At 50.1% G+C, this 17,026-nt stretch overlaps 1 protein-coding gene across 4 annotated transcripts in view; it reads left to right on the top strand.

Moving 5' to 3' along the window:
• Window positions 1-17,026, top strand: part of Tns3 (tensin 3) — a 244,712-nt gene that overhangs the window by 91,022 nt on the left and 136,664 nt on the right. The window contains exon 1 of one of the 4 annotated variants that reach the window (XM_076545951.1): window positions 14,623-14,797. The exons of the other annotated variants lie outside the window; for them this stretch is intronic. Within the exon in view, the coding sequence (XP_076402066.1) occupies window positions 14,735-14,797 (63 nt within the window). The 5' untranslated portion in view covers window positions 14,623-14,734. Of the gene's footprint in view, window positions 1-14,622; window positions 14,798-17,026 lie in introns of those variants that run through there. 4 annotated transcript variants of the gene reach the window in all.

Below are 17,026 nucleotides of genomic sequence, written 5' to 3'. Positions count from 1 at the left end.
GTGGCTTTTCATATTGGAAAGCCGGGAACCCTTGGGGACAGAGGATCTGGGGAGTCTAAGCAGAATGGGGTGGGATAAGCAAAGCCAGGGAAGCAGGCTTATGTCCAGGCTAGAGAGTGGAAAGGTGTGTGGTCACCAACACCTGGGGAGGAGCACTTGTCCTTGTTTGGGCAAGAGCCTCAGGCCTCTTTCTTTCTTTCTTTCTTTCTTTCTTTCTTTCTTTCTTTCTTTCTTTCTTTCTTTCTTTCTTTCTTTCTTTCTTTCTTTCTTTCTTTCTCTCTCTCTCTCTCTCTCTCTCTCTCTCTCTCTCTCTCTCTCTCTCTCTCTCTTGAGACAGGGTTTCTCTGTGTTCTTTGGTGCCTGTCCTAGAACTTGCTCTGTACACCAGGCTGGCCTCAAACTCACAGAGATCTACCTGGCTCTGCTTCCTGAGTGTTGGGATTAAAGGCATGTGCCACTACCGCCCGGCTTCAGGCTCATTTCTTCCCAGCTGGTCTGGTCTTCCAACCCTCTCCATTTTCTTAAGGTGTGGGTATCGAACGCTTGTTCTACCTCCTCCCAGAAAGCTCTAGTGTGGATTGCAGGTGGCTGGGTTTCAGCTTGAGTTCAAGGAGGCACAGAACCCAGAGTGAGGCAGGACTCCTTGTCCCCAGGATTGTTCCAACCTTTGCTATTGGACAGCTAGCTCCTTGAGGGTAGCACAGAGCAGACTAGCTCTCTGTGCTGGCTGATGGAGACTCGTTGATCGCTGATTACTGGCTCCTTTCTTAGCTCCCACTTCATCCTGCAGGTTTCAGGGAAGCCCGGATGTCCTCATTACTGTTAAAGTAGGAATGGCTGTGGGTGGGCAGGGTTTAGAGCCACAGTCCTGCGCTCCTCTCACACGCTCATCTTCTCAGCTTTGTTTTTACCGCCTTGAAGGACTGACTTGAAGAGAGCAAGGCGTATGTTGGTGATGAGGCACGAGCCCACAGTTGCCCCTCACAATCGAACTCACACTCATCCTTTCACGTAAGAAAAATGTGTGTGGTGGAAGGAACAAATGGCTGGTATCCTCCTGTTTCTGGGCTCCAGAGGACACCTCTATACTGGTGTTGCTGGAGAAGTTCTAGTCTGAGTCTGGTCCCTGGCAGTCCTAACAACTTATGGTCAGCCACTGGTCCTCAATAAGCCAGTTAAAGAAAAAGTCATGCTGAAAAGCAGAGAGGAGATTTATTTCCCAATATGGTCACATGGGAGAGAGAAACAAATCAATAGGTTCAGTGACGGCCAAGTCTATCTTCTTGGACCTAGCACAAGGCTTAGGTTTAAACAGAGGGCAAGAGGTTTGCATAACTAAGCTGTCTTGGTCAAGGTGTGGTCCTGCTCATCACTGACCTATCATTGTCTGGGCTCCAGTTTCTTCTGCAAATAGTCAGAACCATGTGAAATCTCTGTGAGACCAGCTTCCCCTCTGGTTGACACTTGACTACAGATATTTCTTCTAGTATGAGATTCCTAGAAAAATTCTAATTCTGACATCTAATTCCATTGACCTAATAGTTTGGTAGCCAGAGGGAGACATACATCTCTCTATAAATACCTTAGCTCTTGCTAGGAAGTTAGAAGGCACAGGCACAACTCAAAATGATGGTTCCATAATAGTCACACCTTCCTCAGACCTGTAACTCAGGGAATGTGGACATGTAGGGACACCCACATAGGGAAATACATGGGTGTCTTAGTTAGGGTTTCTATTGCTGTGAAGAGACACCATGACCACAGCAACTCTTATAAAGGAAAAATATTTAACTGGGGCTGGCTTACAGCTTCAGAGATTTAGTCCATTATCGTCATGGTAAGAAGCACAGCAACATGCAGGCAGACATGGTGCTGGAGAAGGAGCTGAGAGTTCTACAACTTGATCCACAGGCAGCAGAAGGAGACAGTGTATCACGTTGAGCATAGCTTGAGCAAACGAGACCTCAAAGCCTGTTCCCATAGTGATGCACTTCCTCCAACAAGGCCACACCTCCTCCAACAAGGCCACACCTCCTAATAGTGCCACTCCCTATGGGGTCAAACATTCAAACACATGAGTCTATGGAGGCCATACCTGTTCAAACCACCACAGCAGAGAAAAGGCTATGGGAAGCTGGCGGCAGAGATAGAAGTGATGGGTCTACAAGATCCCAGGGCTGCAGTGGTCATGTTAAGGTGCAAGAGGCAGGACCAGTCTTGAGATATGAGAGGCTCTGCTGACCCTTCAGTCTCTCATTTCTAGCCCCATATGTGTGTGTGTGTGGGGGGGGGGGGAATAGATGCCTGTGGTTTTAGGGTGTGCAGTATGGGGTCCTTGTTCTGATAGCCTCAGGAAGCCAATACTCTGAGAGACATTGTCACATTGCTTAGTTGTTTCCTAGGCAACTGTGGATGGATTGGAGAGGAAGCCACTCTGACTGCAGAACAGTGACATGGGCCTTCCCAAGAATAGCCTGTATGGGTATGGAGTCAGAAAGGCTCTGGCGAGGCACAGGCCAGGTGCAGTACTGATAGGTAGTCCATGGAAATGGAGATGCAGCCTTTGGCTATGACCTGTCGGGCATTGGGCAGGACAGTGACACCTGTTTTCTCCCAGGATCTTCAGGGAAGGACTGCAGAGCCATCCTACCACGGGTTCCTATCTAACCAGCAGTGATGGAGTGAGCAGGATCCTGGTAGGCCAGCCAGAACCAGGCTAATGTTCATGGCTTGTTCCCTGGGATGCCTGACTTGAGCTCAGACCTTTGCCTACCAGTGTCTAGTTTCAGCTCTCCTTCTAAAGGATCCAACATGCTGTGACCCTGGAGGCACAGATCTTTGGGAAGTCTGTGGCTCCTCCTACCCCTTCAGAAGCCAGACTTTGATCCTTCCATTTCTTTGATTTCACCATCCCCTCCCACACCTAGAATAACATCCATCTTTCGGCCGTGTCCAACGGCGGCGAGGGTTTCTGGGAAAGGCAGCCCCAGAGAGGAGCTTCCTGGCAGCCTGTGCTGTCATCTGTAGCTGGGAGCTACAAGTCTCCGCACAGATCCTACTGGGAAATGGAAAATCCCCCAACAAACAACACCCAACAATGCCAGCCTCCCAAACACAGGCTGCCTGCCTTTGTCACCCGCATTGCATTTGAAAGCCAGGTTGCTTCTTGCTTTGAGCTATTGTCCCACCTCTGCAGGTGGAGGGATTGTGAGACAAGGCCAGAACATGTTGACCTTTGGTGGTGTCAGCTTACGCACAAGGGGAGCACAAAGCCTTAGCTAATGATTAAATGCCCACACTGGGCTGCAGGCCCTGGTTACACTTGAGATGATTGCTGGGTTCTCCCACCCCGTCCTCTCACTGCGTAGATCTGAGGCTGGTAGACCTCCCTGGACTCACTGTAAAGTGAGAAGGGAGGCTGGCAGGGTGACAGCCCTTGTCTCTGGCCCTCTACCCCTCCCCTCCTCTGATTCCCTGGGGGCCAGTTCCAAAGCCGCTTCCTCTTAAATATTGACCCGAATCCCCAGGGTACTCTAGCCAGCCTCTCTCTGAAGGACTCACAGGAAGCAGGGATTTGAGTGACGGGAACGCTGCCAAATCCGGTGGCTAGTTTGCCCTGCAGTGAGCCAGACAAGTTGGCCAAATGGGATTTCTTTCTTTTTGCCATGGCCATGCATGTTAATGTGGGGGACAGTTGAAGACAGTGGCCATGTGTGATCATTGAAGGAAGGAACTATGACTACTGAGTGTAATCGAATGCTTATTTGCTCCCCTACCCCTGTTAAAATACAATGTATTTTGATCATTTTCACCTTTCCCCTCCCCCAACTCTTTCCAGATCTATCCCCACCTCCCTGTCCTCTTCAAACTCAGTTATTACTATTACCATTATCGTTATTTTTAAGTAATAAATTCATAAAGTCCAGTTTGTGTTACCCATACATATCCTCCTATGTGTGGGACCATGCACTGGTGGAGCATGGGCAACCTCTCAGGGGCCATACTCTTAAAAACACATGGCTCTCCTCACCCAGAAGTCATCAGCCGTCTGTAGCTCCTCAATCAGAGATGGGGGCTCATGAACTGCTTTCTACTCCTAAGCTGGAATGTTGACTGGCTTGATCTTGTCCAGGTCTTGTGCAGGCAACCACAGCTGCCGTGAGGTCATGAATGGAGGGATCCAGTTATGTCCAGAAGATACTGTTTCTTGCTCCAGACCTCTCCAGCGTCTTGGCTTTTATAATCTTTCCACCCCCGCGCCTTCTGTAATGGTTCTTGAGCCTTGGTGGAAGTAGAGAAAGATGTCCCAACTGTGGCTGACAACACCATTGCATTTCCGTCCATTATGAGTTTCTGTGTTAACCACTGTCCTCCACTGCACGGACACCTCCTCCGATGAGGTCTGAGAGCTGCACTGATCTCAGAATTTAGAGGCAGTTTGATTAGTTATGCCTGTTTTAGCAGAATAATGCTAAGTTCTCCTGTGGGGCCCAGGAGCTCCCAGCCTTGATCTCTTGGCCAGATTTCCAGTACCAGGTGTGTTTTTCTGCCCATAGTGTAGGCCTTGACTCTAATTAGAAAGCAAAAGTAACATTCTTGTTATTGTTGCATCCACAGGCAGATTTTTGCCTCATCAGGGTCATTTTTGTAGCTCCCAGGTGTCTCAGTTGGGAAAGACTACTGATGACTTCTGGCTCCCAGAAGCCTACATATACCCTCCAGTACCGTGAAAGCTAGCCAGCAGGAAAGAAGCTTCTTGTCCAGAGCCTACTTCATTTCTCCATGTCCTATAACTAAAGTGTGTGGTGTCTTCAGCCATAGGGCCTTGCCATCAAGTTCTGTTGGACCCTTTACTTAATTTTTATTTTCTGAACTAGAAGCTGTTAATATGTGGCTTGATGATGTTGTAAACCCCTGGTCAGGTGGGACATCCGTTGGCATAGTATTTCAGTAGTCTGAGGGCATTTTACCTTCAAGAGGGGTGTCCAGCAAGATAGTATGCCCTGTCCCCTGAATTTATATCAACGGCCAGTCTGAGAGCCAGGAGCTGACCACAAGCTCCTTCCTCACTGACATGTGGCTCTGGTGGCCATTTTTCCCACCCTGCTTCCTTCATGTATTGGGATGTAGACCACCGTGTCTTGTGATCTCCTGTGATTACAGAGACAAGCAGGTGCCTGTAGTTTCTTGGCTCACCAAGAACACCTCTGAATGTTCTCTGCTGCATCAGGCCGCTGTGTTGTGGAAGCCTGGAGCTTGCAGATATTAGCATACACTGTCATAACTGTGTTCCCCTAGTACCCTGGGAACTTCCCCTGCATGACTAGCAAAGACTTCTGTGGACAAGAAAAGTTGTTTTAATGCTTTACTGGAACCTGTCATTGTCAGAGGCTCAGTTATAAAGGGAGAATAAGGAGATTTGTGTGTAATTGAATGTTTAATTCCACAGCTGCTTTACATTTGAGCAAAACGTGCATACATCTAGAGCTTTGTTTCCCAGCATGGTGATGATGGCTCTCCCCACCTGCATCTTTCCACCAGCCTCAGAAATGTGGGGCTGTTTGTGGACTGTCTTTCTAGAAAGAACTGTTCCCAGAGAGCAGGCTCAGGGTAGCAGGCTAGGGGACTTCAACAGGACCAGTTGGTTCTGGACCCAGGTAGAAACAGTGATTAGCTTTGTTCCTTTAGGTTGACACACAATTTTAGTCTATGTAGCCAGCTTTAAAAATATTATTACTTAAATAACAGCAGTACTCTTTACTTAATTTTGGATGATGCTGGGAAACTCATTTTAACAATTGATAAAGAGCTGGGTGGTGACGACTCATGCCTTTAATTCCAGCATTCAGGAAGCAGAGGCAGGCATCTGGGTTTGAGGCCAGCCTGATCTACAGAACGAGTTCCAGGACAGCCAGGACTGTTAAACAAAAAACCCCCCGTCTCAGAGACAAACAAACAAACAAAATTGATAAAGAAAAGTAATCAGTCATTTAACTTTTTTCCTTCTGTCCTGGGGCCTACGCCTAGGGCCTTGGCCCTTGAGATCTGCACCCTCACTACCCTTCCTTTCTTGTAGGATTGTGTTTTGAGGTTTCCAAGAAAGGATGAAGGGAAGTTTCTATTGCTAGAGGGATTCCGGGTCTCAGCCTTGATCCTGAGTGGCCTGCACTATCACAAAGAGGAAGTGGGCTGCGGGTCATGTGTTGCCTCAGAGGAAGACCACACCACCCCCTGCCGAGCTCTTTCCAGAAATGGAACCAGAATCAGATCCAGCTCAGGTCCCTGGGCAGCTGACAGGAAATGGGGGGGGGTTGAGTGATCTGGGAGATAGTGCCAGAGGGTCAGCTGCATCTGGAGGTGGGACAGTCCTCTGGGCGAAAAGAACCCCAGTTTTTAAAAGATTTGTGTATTTTTGTCTTAAGGTGTGCTTTGCCTGCACGTGTGTAGTGCACTGCCTGCATCCCTGGTGCCTGCAAAGTCCAGAAGGGGGCACTGGGTCTCCCCCCCCCCCCCGGAACTGGAGTTACAGATGGTGTGAGTCACCGTGTGGGTGCTGGGACCCACACCCAGGTCCTCTGGAAGAGAAGCCAGTGCTTTTAACCACTGAACCATCCATCTCTCCAGCCCCGACGCTGGTCTTTTAAACATGTATTCAAAAAAGAAGAGAAAGGACCTATTTTGTTAGGGAACCAGAGAGACGTATTAAATCCACGTCACCAGGCTGCATTTGGCTCCTAATTTAAACAGATACAAGAACAAAATTGAACAAGACTGGGACGGAAGTTGAAGTGCCGGAGAGGTCTTCCCATGACATCGAGGAATTACCTTTCAGAGCGCTATTTCTTGCTCTCTTTTTAAAGTCAAATTGTACTAAGATATTTCTGGTTGATGTGGTGACATCCACGTCAGGGAGGGGCAGGTGTGGGATGCAGTTCATTTGAGTGGAGTTGTTAACTGGGATCTTCCGTGGGCTTCAGGTGTGGGCCTGTACTTCCTGGGAACAAGGCAGGAAGTGGATGATACAAACCAGCACAGGGCTCAGGCCAGTCAGGAGAGCCCAGGGCCCCTCGCTGTTGGTTGGTTTCCTTCAGAATCTCCCACTGTGGCTTCCTGGGCCACTGTTAACTTTCATTATTTAGGGTTTAGCACCTGGGCATTTGACCTTTGAGTCTGGAAGGGCTTACAAGATGGCTCAGCCGGTAGAATGCTCCCATGTGAGCATGAGGACATGAGTTTGATGCCCAGAACTGAAAAGCTAGGCATGGCGGCACCGGTTTGTAGTCCCAGCACTGGGAGGTAGAGACCAGCAACATTGCTAGGGCTCACTGGCTAGCCAGCCAAGGTCTGTGAGAGTCCCTGTATCAGAGAACAGGGTAGTACCTGAGGTTGGCCTCTGGCCTTCCCAGCATTCTGCACCTAAGGGCACTTACACAAGCAGTCACCCATGTGTCCCCGTGCACTCAGGCACACACTGAAGTGGCTCCCTGAGGACCTGCCAGGGTCCTCGCACACAATTCATCAAAATGGGCAGCCCCGGCTTCCTAAAGCATTTACTAAATCATGTGGATAAAGGATGGCTTCAGGTCAGCAAGGTGCTTTTGTAAAGTTTTTTTCATGGGAAAATTCTTTCCTTTCCTCAGAGGGGAATCAACCTGAAGATGAGTTGGCCAGGTCCAGTGAGGCTTGGTAGAATGAGGGATGTTGGGAACTGAAGAGAGTTTAAGACCACGTGAGGCAACCCTCTCCTTGGTGTTATTCAAGTAGGACCTGGCTATGCACCACAGTGGCCACCCTGAAGAGATGGGGACACTGAGGGGTGTGACTCCGTCAATACCCTAAGGACAGGCCCAATAGAGGCAAAGGGACCAGTGGTTCTTTGTGTGGTCCAGAACTCGGGGCCTCAGTGGAAACCCAGGAGTTTACAAATGTCCTGTGCTCCCTCCCCCAGATCCTGGTGAGTTTCTAAGCCGACAGGAAATTAATTAGAGAGTGTAGCTGGCTGGCTCTGGTGTGGAGCTAGGCACTTGTCTGGGAAAATTAATAGGGTGACCCACAGGTTACTGACCAGCTGGAGTCCTAGAGAGGCCATTTGGGGGTGACTTCACTTATTTGGTTCTGGGAGCCTGGGGTTAGAGTTTTATTCTCACTAATAACAGAACGGACTGCAAGGAACATCAGAGTGGTTTTGTAGTCCTTCAGCTAAGGCAGCCCTCTGAGTTCTCATTTGACATCTGTCTGCCCTTCTGGAAGGTGCTACCTGAGGTTTTACATGTACTATCTCCCTCCCCACCCTGTGGGCCGCATCCCAGATGTGGGAAATGCACTGTGCTGTGCCCTGTCCTCTTCGTTACAGTCAGCAGGTGATGTGAGTTGCTGTGTATACCAGCTTTCTCTGAAGGCGACTGTGGTCACTTCGTTATCTGACTCATTACCCAGAACTTTCTGTGGGGGCCATTAGAGGAGAGAGAGCTCCAAGTCACTGGCTTGGAGGTGAAGGGCTGGGGGAAGAGCTCACACAGTAGTGAAAGATCCGGTGTCCCCCATGTCTGTCCTAGTCTCAGCGTTTCCGAGATCTGGCAGATCTTCAGAACTACACCAGTCAGATGCTCCTATGAGCTGTTTCCCTCATGAGCAGTGTTCACAAAGGAAAGGGGAGCTGTTCATGGGGAGAAGGGGACGTTTCTTCAACATACACTAAGCCAGTGGTCTGGTTCAGCTGCCCAGGACATCTCTGCAGGAGAGGACAGAATGGGAGACAGGGTTGAGGAATACGGTGTATCAACTTCCTCTGATCATGGTGGGAGGCCAGAGAGTACCCTGCTTGTTTGCTCGCTTTCCAAATGACTGCTGGATTTCATATGCTTTAAAGGTGATATCTTCATCAAATTGGGCTGCTGTAATCAAGTACTAAAGGTGTGTGACCTAAATAATAAGCAGATTGCCCCCCCCCCCCACTGTCTGGTATTTGGATATCAGAGCTCAGTACATGAACAGGTTCTGATATTTGGATATTGGAGCTCAGTACATGAACAGGTTCTGATACTTGGATATCGGAGCTTGGTACATGAACAGGTTCTGATATTTGGATATTGGAGTTTAGTACATGAACAGGTTCTGATATTTGGATATTGGAGCTCAGTACATGAACAGATTCCTTCCTTTTGCAGCTTCTTTTTTTTGGCTTGCACACAAAGTGTCCTCATACAGTCATCCCTGTGTGTGTCTCTCTGTCATAATCTCATTTTTAATGGACACCAGTGAGCTTGGATTAAGACACCACCCTGATGACCCCATTTCATTTCTTCAACTTGAAGTCAAATTCCTAGTTCCTGGGGTTAGGACTTAAAGGTTGGAATATTTAAGGGACTATTTCAGCCTTAGCCATTGGGATCAGACTTTGCCAGTCTCCAGGGCCGGGGTGTGTGTAGTAAGTCACCATCTTAGAATTATTATCTTAATCATAGAGGGTACTAGTGGGATAAGGAAGTGCTCTCTCCCTAAATTTAAAAATACTTTGTGAGTGCCTGTGGTGCCTGGTACTGAGATTTGTGCTGGAGATGTAGAGGTCTAATGTGGCATCCTGGTGATGGGACGTAACTTCTGATACATTCTGTTGGCACAGCCCATATTAGGTCTGAGCACTACCACAGGACTACTCTGGGTCCCTTTAATTTTGTCTTGATAGTTCTGCTCGCCCTGCAGAAGATGGTGTCTGTGGTTGCCTTCTGCAAATCTTCACCTCAGTGGATGCCGCCAATATCATCCTAGTTTACCATGTTACCATTATTTTCAGAACAAATTTGTACTGGGAAGTGGTCCTTTCTAGAAGGTTGGGAAATGTTGATCGACTCCTGAGTCATCACTAATACTCCTTGTGGGCCTCAAACTCTTGAGACAGCTCCAGATCTAAGCCCCCGAGTACAGAGGACATAACCATCACCGTGTTTAAAGTCACCTTTCCTGCCACCTGTGTGTGTGGGAGACAATGGCGGTGGTGATGGGTTAGGGAACAGTTGGATTTGTTAACCTTGACTGACCAAAAGGCAAATTTTCAGAGAGGAATTGAGTAGATATGCCCGTGATTATGGTCTGTAACTGTCACATGTTGATACTGTTTTGTCATGAGATTCATTCATGCTGATAGGTTCCCAGGCTGATCTGGGAAGACGTGTTTCTGATATGTGTCAGGATTCTGCAGGACTTGACCAGTAACATCTCCTATGATTCTTTGGAGGAGACTTGGCTTGATGCTTATTGCCAGAGCATCGTGTGGGCCAGAGGCAGCTCTCCTGGGGCATGAGAGTAATACTCGTCAGGAGACTAATAGTGTGTCTCCACAGGAGTTTCTGCTGTGTGCTGCATGGGGCAAGTGTAGGGTTCTTCTGGGATAACTTAGGGTCAGTGTTGTTCTTTGTCAAATAACACCGGGTGGTGGAGTGGACAAGGGGCAGCCTGGATGAGCCTGTACTGCGTGTTCTTAGAGACAGAGCTTGCTTCTGTGCCTTTCCTCACTGGTGGTCTTTCCACGGTCACGTGCTGCTGTGCAGGCATGCTCTCATGGTGATGATTAGTTGGAGGGTGTTCAGGAGCTGACATGTCTGAGAAGTGGAGCTAATCTGAAGTTTATACCTAAGGACCCCTCCTAGGTTCTTGAGTGGCAGAAGGTCGTGATGATAATGGGTTTTTAGAGGTGTCTTTTGGGGAAGTGGTAAGTTAGTGGGGAGAGGGGAAGGAGAGCGAATGCCAGGAGAGGCAGCTATCAGGTCATCGAGGCGATGTTGGGGCAGGAGGGACTGTCCCTAGAATAGGTGGCTGATCAGTATCCAGCAGAGTGTGCACTCCTCTTGTCCTTTCTGCATTCTGACTCCATGTTGTAGCGTCACAGTTATTTCAGAATCAACTTCCCCCTTCTTTCTCAGAGTCTGTAGCTGGCATTTGTTACCACACATCTCCAGGGAGAGTGCAGGGAAAAATTATTGAACCCAGCTTGCCTATCTCAGAAGAGATACTCATTGCTATGACTTGCGCACAGCGTTCCCATGTGTAGAAGGCATGGTTTTCAGTGCAGAGATCGGAAGCAAGGCTTTAGGACTCCAAAGTAGTCAATGTGTTAACCCACTGATGTTATAGCCACAACTTGGCAGCCTCATGGGGAGGTGGTAGAAACTAGCTGGGGTCTAGTTGGAGGGAGTAGGTCACTGGGCCGGGGGTGTACCTTGAAAGACTGAGTCTTATCCTTGATCTCTCTCTCTCTTCCCTCTCTCTGCTGTTATGAAGTGGGCAACTTCGTTCCACCAGGCCATTTCCCATGATGCCGTGCCCCACCACCAACAGGAGAGCCAGCCGAGCACCCCTCCCCACTCCCCACTGGAAGCCAAGAGCCCACACCAATCTTGCTTTCCTCGGGTTTTGTCATGTGATGGAAAGGGAAAAAGACGAGATGGAAATTTTTTTGGAGAAAGGAGGTGTTTAGGTAGGGGAAGGGAAAGATGGCCCTTAGGAAAATAAGACTGTGTCCTTTTAGTCAGTTTTTCTCACTCTGACGGATACTGAGAATATCAACTTGAAGCAGTGAAAGCTTGTTTGGGCTGAGTATCAGACTGTTCATGATCACTTGGCCTTGTGTTTCTGGGTCTGTATTGAAGCAAACGTCGAGGAGAGTGGAGATATACGGGAAGGGGCAGTGACCAAGAGATGTGCAAGATAAGCAGGAAGCAGGAAGGGGTCTGACCAGGTAGGAAGGACAGGAAAGATGCTCCCAGTAGTCCCCGCCTCAGGGGACCCCTTCCCCTAGTATAGCTAGAAGCCCACACAGCTTGGTTTTATTTTGTGCCTGGTGTAGAGTAAAAGCCCCAGTGCCACAGCGTGCGCAGTGCGTAGTCTTCCAATAAGTACGGTTGCTCTAGCCTGGACTAAAGCAAGGCTGTGCCGTCCGCTTGGGTAGATTCATTCCCTCTGTTCTACATCTCTGCCACTCTGTTCTTGGGAAAGAGGACAGTGTGGTGCTAGCCAATGTGTATGACTGCCTGTGCAGTCTGTCAGTGCTACCTGGGCAGCGCCTTCTTCCAGTGGGTCAGGAATTCCTGCCATGTGAATACACTCCCCCCCCCTGCCTGCCCCCCAGTGGGTCCCCGGAGTTTTTCGGAATAGCTCGTGGTGCCTGGAGGGCTGCATCTGCTTTGCAGCCACTGTCCTTCAGTGAATCGATCCTGTGTCCAGGAGCCAGCTGTAGGTCTGGCCATTATCTACGGGCTATGTTTGCCAGTGACTGCAGGCCTCTTACCTGTAAGCTTGTGTTTATCCCACCCCAGCCCTTAGCTCTGATGTCCTACAGGTAGGACCTATGTCTGCTGGCTGGGGATTGGGAGGCTGTCCACAGTAGGATGCCTGCTTTTTTTGCCTATGGAGCTGGGCTACCTATGTTAGGGTGATGGGTCACCTAGGCAACAGGACAGGATGCTTCTCTCAACAACCCATTGGAGAGAGGACCCAGCCCAGGCTGCCCACTCCTGCTTACTACAGCAGAGTCCACACCCTGGTACCTAGATAGACGTTCCCTATCTTCTCAAGCAAATGGTTGCATTCGCCTGTTCTGTGCATTGTCCTGCTGTGGGTGATGCACCTCCTGACTGCTTCTGCCTGCCTATCACTATAGTGGGGATGCTTTTTTGAGGTTCCTTTGTTTCTGACGCATAATAAATGTGAACTGTTATTAGCTGTTGCCCCCCCCCCACTGGAATTCTAGAACTTATGCTTTGCCATCTGTCATTTTGTGCCAGGCTTGCTCAAATACATTCTCTCTCTCTCTCTCTCTCTCTCTCTCTCTCTCTCTCTCTCTCTCTCTCTCTCTCTCTCTGTCACCCTCCTCCCCCGTATATGTGATTGCACGTGCACGCGCGCGCGCACACACACACACACACACACACACACACACACACACACACACACACAATTTTGTAAGCGTGCCTGTGCAGCAGACCAGAGGTTGGTGTCGGGTGTCTTTCTCTATTGCTCTGCCTTATTCTTCAGACGTCTCTCTTTGAGCCCAGAGATCACCAGTTTGTCTGCAGAGGGTGGCCAGCAAGCCCCAGATCCCCCTGGCCTCCAGTTTTCTTGCTTACACAGCACCGTGCCCCTTTTATCAGGTTTTGATGGCGTTCTAGGGGTGCAGCCTCTGAGTCCTTAGGACTATATACCACCCTGTCTGTAGCCCCATGGAACACCCTCAGTGTTTCCTCATTGGAGAAACCAGGGAAAGGACCAAAGATAGGAATGGTTTTCCTATGGCAAGGTTGGTGGCAGTCCTGGGGCTCTAGTCCCATAGGACACTCAGCAACCCGTGCTTTGGCTGTCAGGCACCCTTTGGCTGTGATTCCCATGTCCTGGGCTTTGCTGCCATCGAGGCTTCTAGGATTGGACCCAGTTCCCGGAGGTGAACATAGACACTGTGAGGAGTCAGTGTCCTGTTGGTGCCCAGTCTGACACTGTGGCTGGTAGGAGGGACAGATGGTCCTATTTAACTCCAAGCCCCAGCTCTTCTTTCTGCCTCCTGCATGAAGTAGGGGGTGGGGTCCCCCAGCTCACCTTAGCTCAGCACCCCTGTCTCCCCTCTGCCCTGGAAGCAGATCCAGTGCCTTCCAGGGGAGCCGTCCCCCTAGAGCCTGTGAGGCTGCTGATCCCTGTCTCTTCCCTGTCATGTTTCTATGTGAAGTGTTTTATTTTCCCACGCAATTCTAAAGCAGAACAGTAGTACGTGGAGATTGGTTATGAAATAAACACACAACCCTCACTGTCGGCTTATGGGATGTGACTGACCCTGCCATAAAAAGTCGTTTGAACAGCTGCCGCGGCACTTCTGACCGCGGCACTTCTGACGGCCCCAGACAAGGACAACCTGGCTGATTGCTGTCTTGCTCTTAGCCAGGTGATAGATCAAGCCTTGCTTGGCCTTTAAAGTCCCAGCTGTCACCGAGCTCTGTGTGCCTGGCCAAGATCTCCCTTTGTGTTCTGGCCTGCAGGCAACTGGGGATGAGCAGAGCGTGTACCTGCCCTAAGCCAAGCTTCAGAAGGACTTTTCTTTCTGTTCTGACTACCTGGTCTCTGACCCTGGTTTTCTGAAGTTTTTTCTTGGTTTGTTTTTACTTTAAAAATTTTTGATTGATCGCGTATTGAGTTCATTGATGAGCCCTCTCCAGTTCTATGTGGAGTATGGTGGAGCAGAGGCCAAGGAAGGAGAAGAGGATCAAGGAAGCCAGTTGGGAGGCAGGCAGGTGCCAACCAGGCTCTGCTAGGTCCTCCAAGAGACTTCCAGTGAAGTTTTCTCCAGGGGAGTGCTGCCCCTGCACCTTAGGAGAGGGGTTCCTCTGTAGGCTGTTCTGAGGGGCTCTGTAGAAGGACACAGCTAGCCCCACCTCCTGAGGCTGGCACACAGCGGCTCACAGACCAACAGGCAGCCCTTCCTGGTCTGCCGGCTCTCCCCAGTCAGCACTGATCTTGTTCTGTAGGCCCTTGGCAGGCTGGCCCACAGCCTCAGGCTCACAGTGTCCTTGCCAGTGTGCAAGCATGCATGCTCGCCTCACACACTTGCCCACAGCTCCTGGCTGAGGTTCTGGAGCCTCCCACACTTGCAGGGCTCTCCTGCCTGCTGGCCACGCTGGTGTCCTCCCCTAGGCTCAGGACAGAAGCCTTAGTGGGAAGAGGGGCATTGGCAGAGTAGCAGGAGGAGCCAGAAGTGATGCCATTCAGAGCAGCTGCCTCAGGAAGGAGAAGTAGCCCCGTGGCCCCACGACTGAGCACAGTAAGTTCCTTGTCCTTGGCTGCCCCCTCCTCTGCCAGCCGTACCCCAGCCCCAGGTTTTTCAGGGCAGAGAGAATGTGGACCAGCACGTTGTCTTGTGTACACACCCGTCTCTGTCTCCCTGGTCAGCACTGGCCTCCTCCACACGTGTGTGTCTTCCTATGCACTGCTGTTCCATATGGCTGTAGACCTTCTGACTGTGGCCAGCTCACTGGCAGTAATGCTACAAATGCTCATACATGTAATCTCAGCCAGCCGCTTCTGGGAGTTGAACTCAGAGACAAAGCTGGGCTTCTGAAGGAGTGTACTTTATCTGGCAGGGGAGAAAATGAAGTTGGGCAATTCTGTTAACTCACTTCTTGTGCTCTCCTGAAAATAGAAATGAGAGTCTAATTGGCAGTGGAACATAAAATCATCTCTGAGGGAGAAGGGGAGACAGTGGTCAAGGCTGATCTAGTGAACTTCTGCTAGATTACTAGTGAACGTCCACTAGACCACCAGACCTAATATGGGTAAATGCATTTCAGGAGCTCAGCACCTGATGGGCATGTGAGTGAAATGTCTGGGTCTGTATGTAGCTCATGCTTAAATATTATTTATGCTAATAGTGGTATTGTGCACTTAGCACCCCACAGCCTCTTGTGATTTCCCTTATTTAATGTTAACAAGGTAGTTTTGCCTTTCCTTAACAAATGAAGGAACCAGTTCACACAGAGGGAGTGCTTTCCACCAGCTCGGGCAGCTAGTTAAATAGGAGAGCCGGCTTCAGATAGCCCTTTGGCTTCCCAAGCTTGCCCCCACATCCTGTGTCTTGCATATAGGGAGGTGAAGGTGGGTGCCTTAATTCTGAGTGCAGCTGGGGCCTTTGGGAAAGGCTGGCCGTGGTTCCTGCCCTTGCTAGGGAAGCAGAGCAGCTGTGGGGTGGTGAAGTGTCTCAGCCCAGACGCTGAGTAAGTCCCCCCACCCCCAGCCCAACACTGTGGTCTGTGCCGGTCACCAGCTGTGTAGCCAGCTTCCTGGTACTCTTGGCCATGGCTGCCATTGTTCCTTCTCACAGAGCCATGCACACTGCCGGTTGTCTGTGCCGGCTGGACTGTTGGGAACAGTGCAGAGGCCTGAGGACACAGGATGTGCCGTTTGCTGCCCACTCAAGCCTAGCCCAGATTTCCTTGCAGGCATCAAGCAGAGGAATTTTTGTCTTCTTCCTAACTATGTGGGGAAGACATAGCAGGTCCTGGCTGTCCTGAGCTCCCATTGGCTCTGACGGAATCTGCTGTATCTGCCCTGGTTGGTGCCTCTTGGGCTAGCACAGCGGAGAGGGACCATGAACTATGATCGAGGATACTGCACTGCATAGGGAGACAGTTACCAAGGAGGATAGTGAATAGTCCCGAGGCAGCCTGATTCAGGGTGGGGAACCTGCAGCCAGCCCCCAGTAGCCTCAGCATACTGACCTGCGTCACACAGCTCTGCTGAGCTGCCTGGTGTCCAGTGCCGAAATGGGAAAGCGTCCTCATGCCACTTAGAATGGCTGGGTGGCTGGGCACACTGGGGTCTGTGGCCGGGCATATTGGGGTCTGTGTCCATTTCCTCTTTCTTTCGCAGGTCCTGTGTGTATGGTGGGCCGATGAGGCGCACTGGCCAAAGGCTGAGAGGCTGCAGGGGACCACATTCAATGCCTCTGCAATGTCAGCATGCAAGTGCAGTGTGCAGAAAGGAATTTACACAGTTGCGTTTGAGGGCGTGTGTGGCTCGGTGGTGGAAAGTGCTTAATATGTGTGAGGTTCTGGATTCTATACCCAGACAGACAGATGACACATGCACGCACACACACACACACACACACACACACAGGTCCACAGATCCACAGAATCACAAAGTATTTCCATGTAGCTACAGTCAGTGTAAGAAACGACTATGGTAAATGAGAAGATACAAACAAAACCCTGACTTGTTAAGACAGGGAGACCAGGAACCCCTTTGTTGTGAAGATGTTGTGTGGCTGAAGAGATGAACCCTCAAAGAGTTCTTGGAGTTAGCAGTGAAACTTGGATTTGTGGGTTTAGAGCGTAAGAGGCTATGCACAGCGTGTGCAAAGGCCCTGGGGTAGGAGAAGCAGAGAACTGAGGTAGCAGCACAGAATGGCTGGGGACTACCCTCAGGGGGACAGCTCACTCGTACCTCGGTGGCCATACTGAGTGTCCACTCTTTACCCTGTGGCAACAGGACA

Source organism: Peromyscus maniculatus, chromosome 10, assembly GCF_049852395.1.
Source record: "Peromyscus maniculatus bairdii isolate BWxNUB_F1_BW_parent chromosome 10, HU_Pman_BW_mat_3.1, whole genome shotgun sequence".
Classification (NCBI taxonomy): domain Eukaryota; kingdom Metazoa; phylum Chordata; class Mammalia; order Rodentia; family Cricetidae; genus Peromyscus; species Peromyscus maniculatus.
The sequence above is the reverse complement of the archived record's forward strand: the minus strand, read 5'-3'. Positions and strand labels throughout refer to the sequence as shown.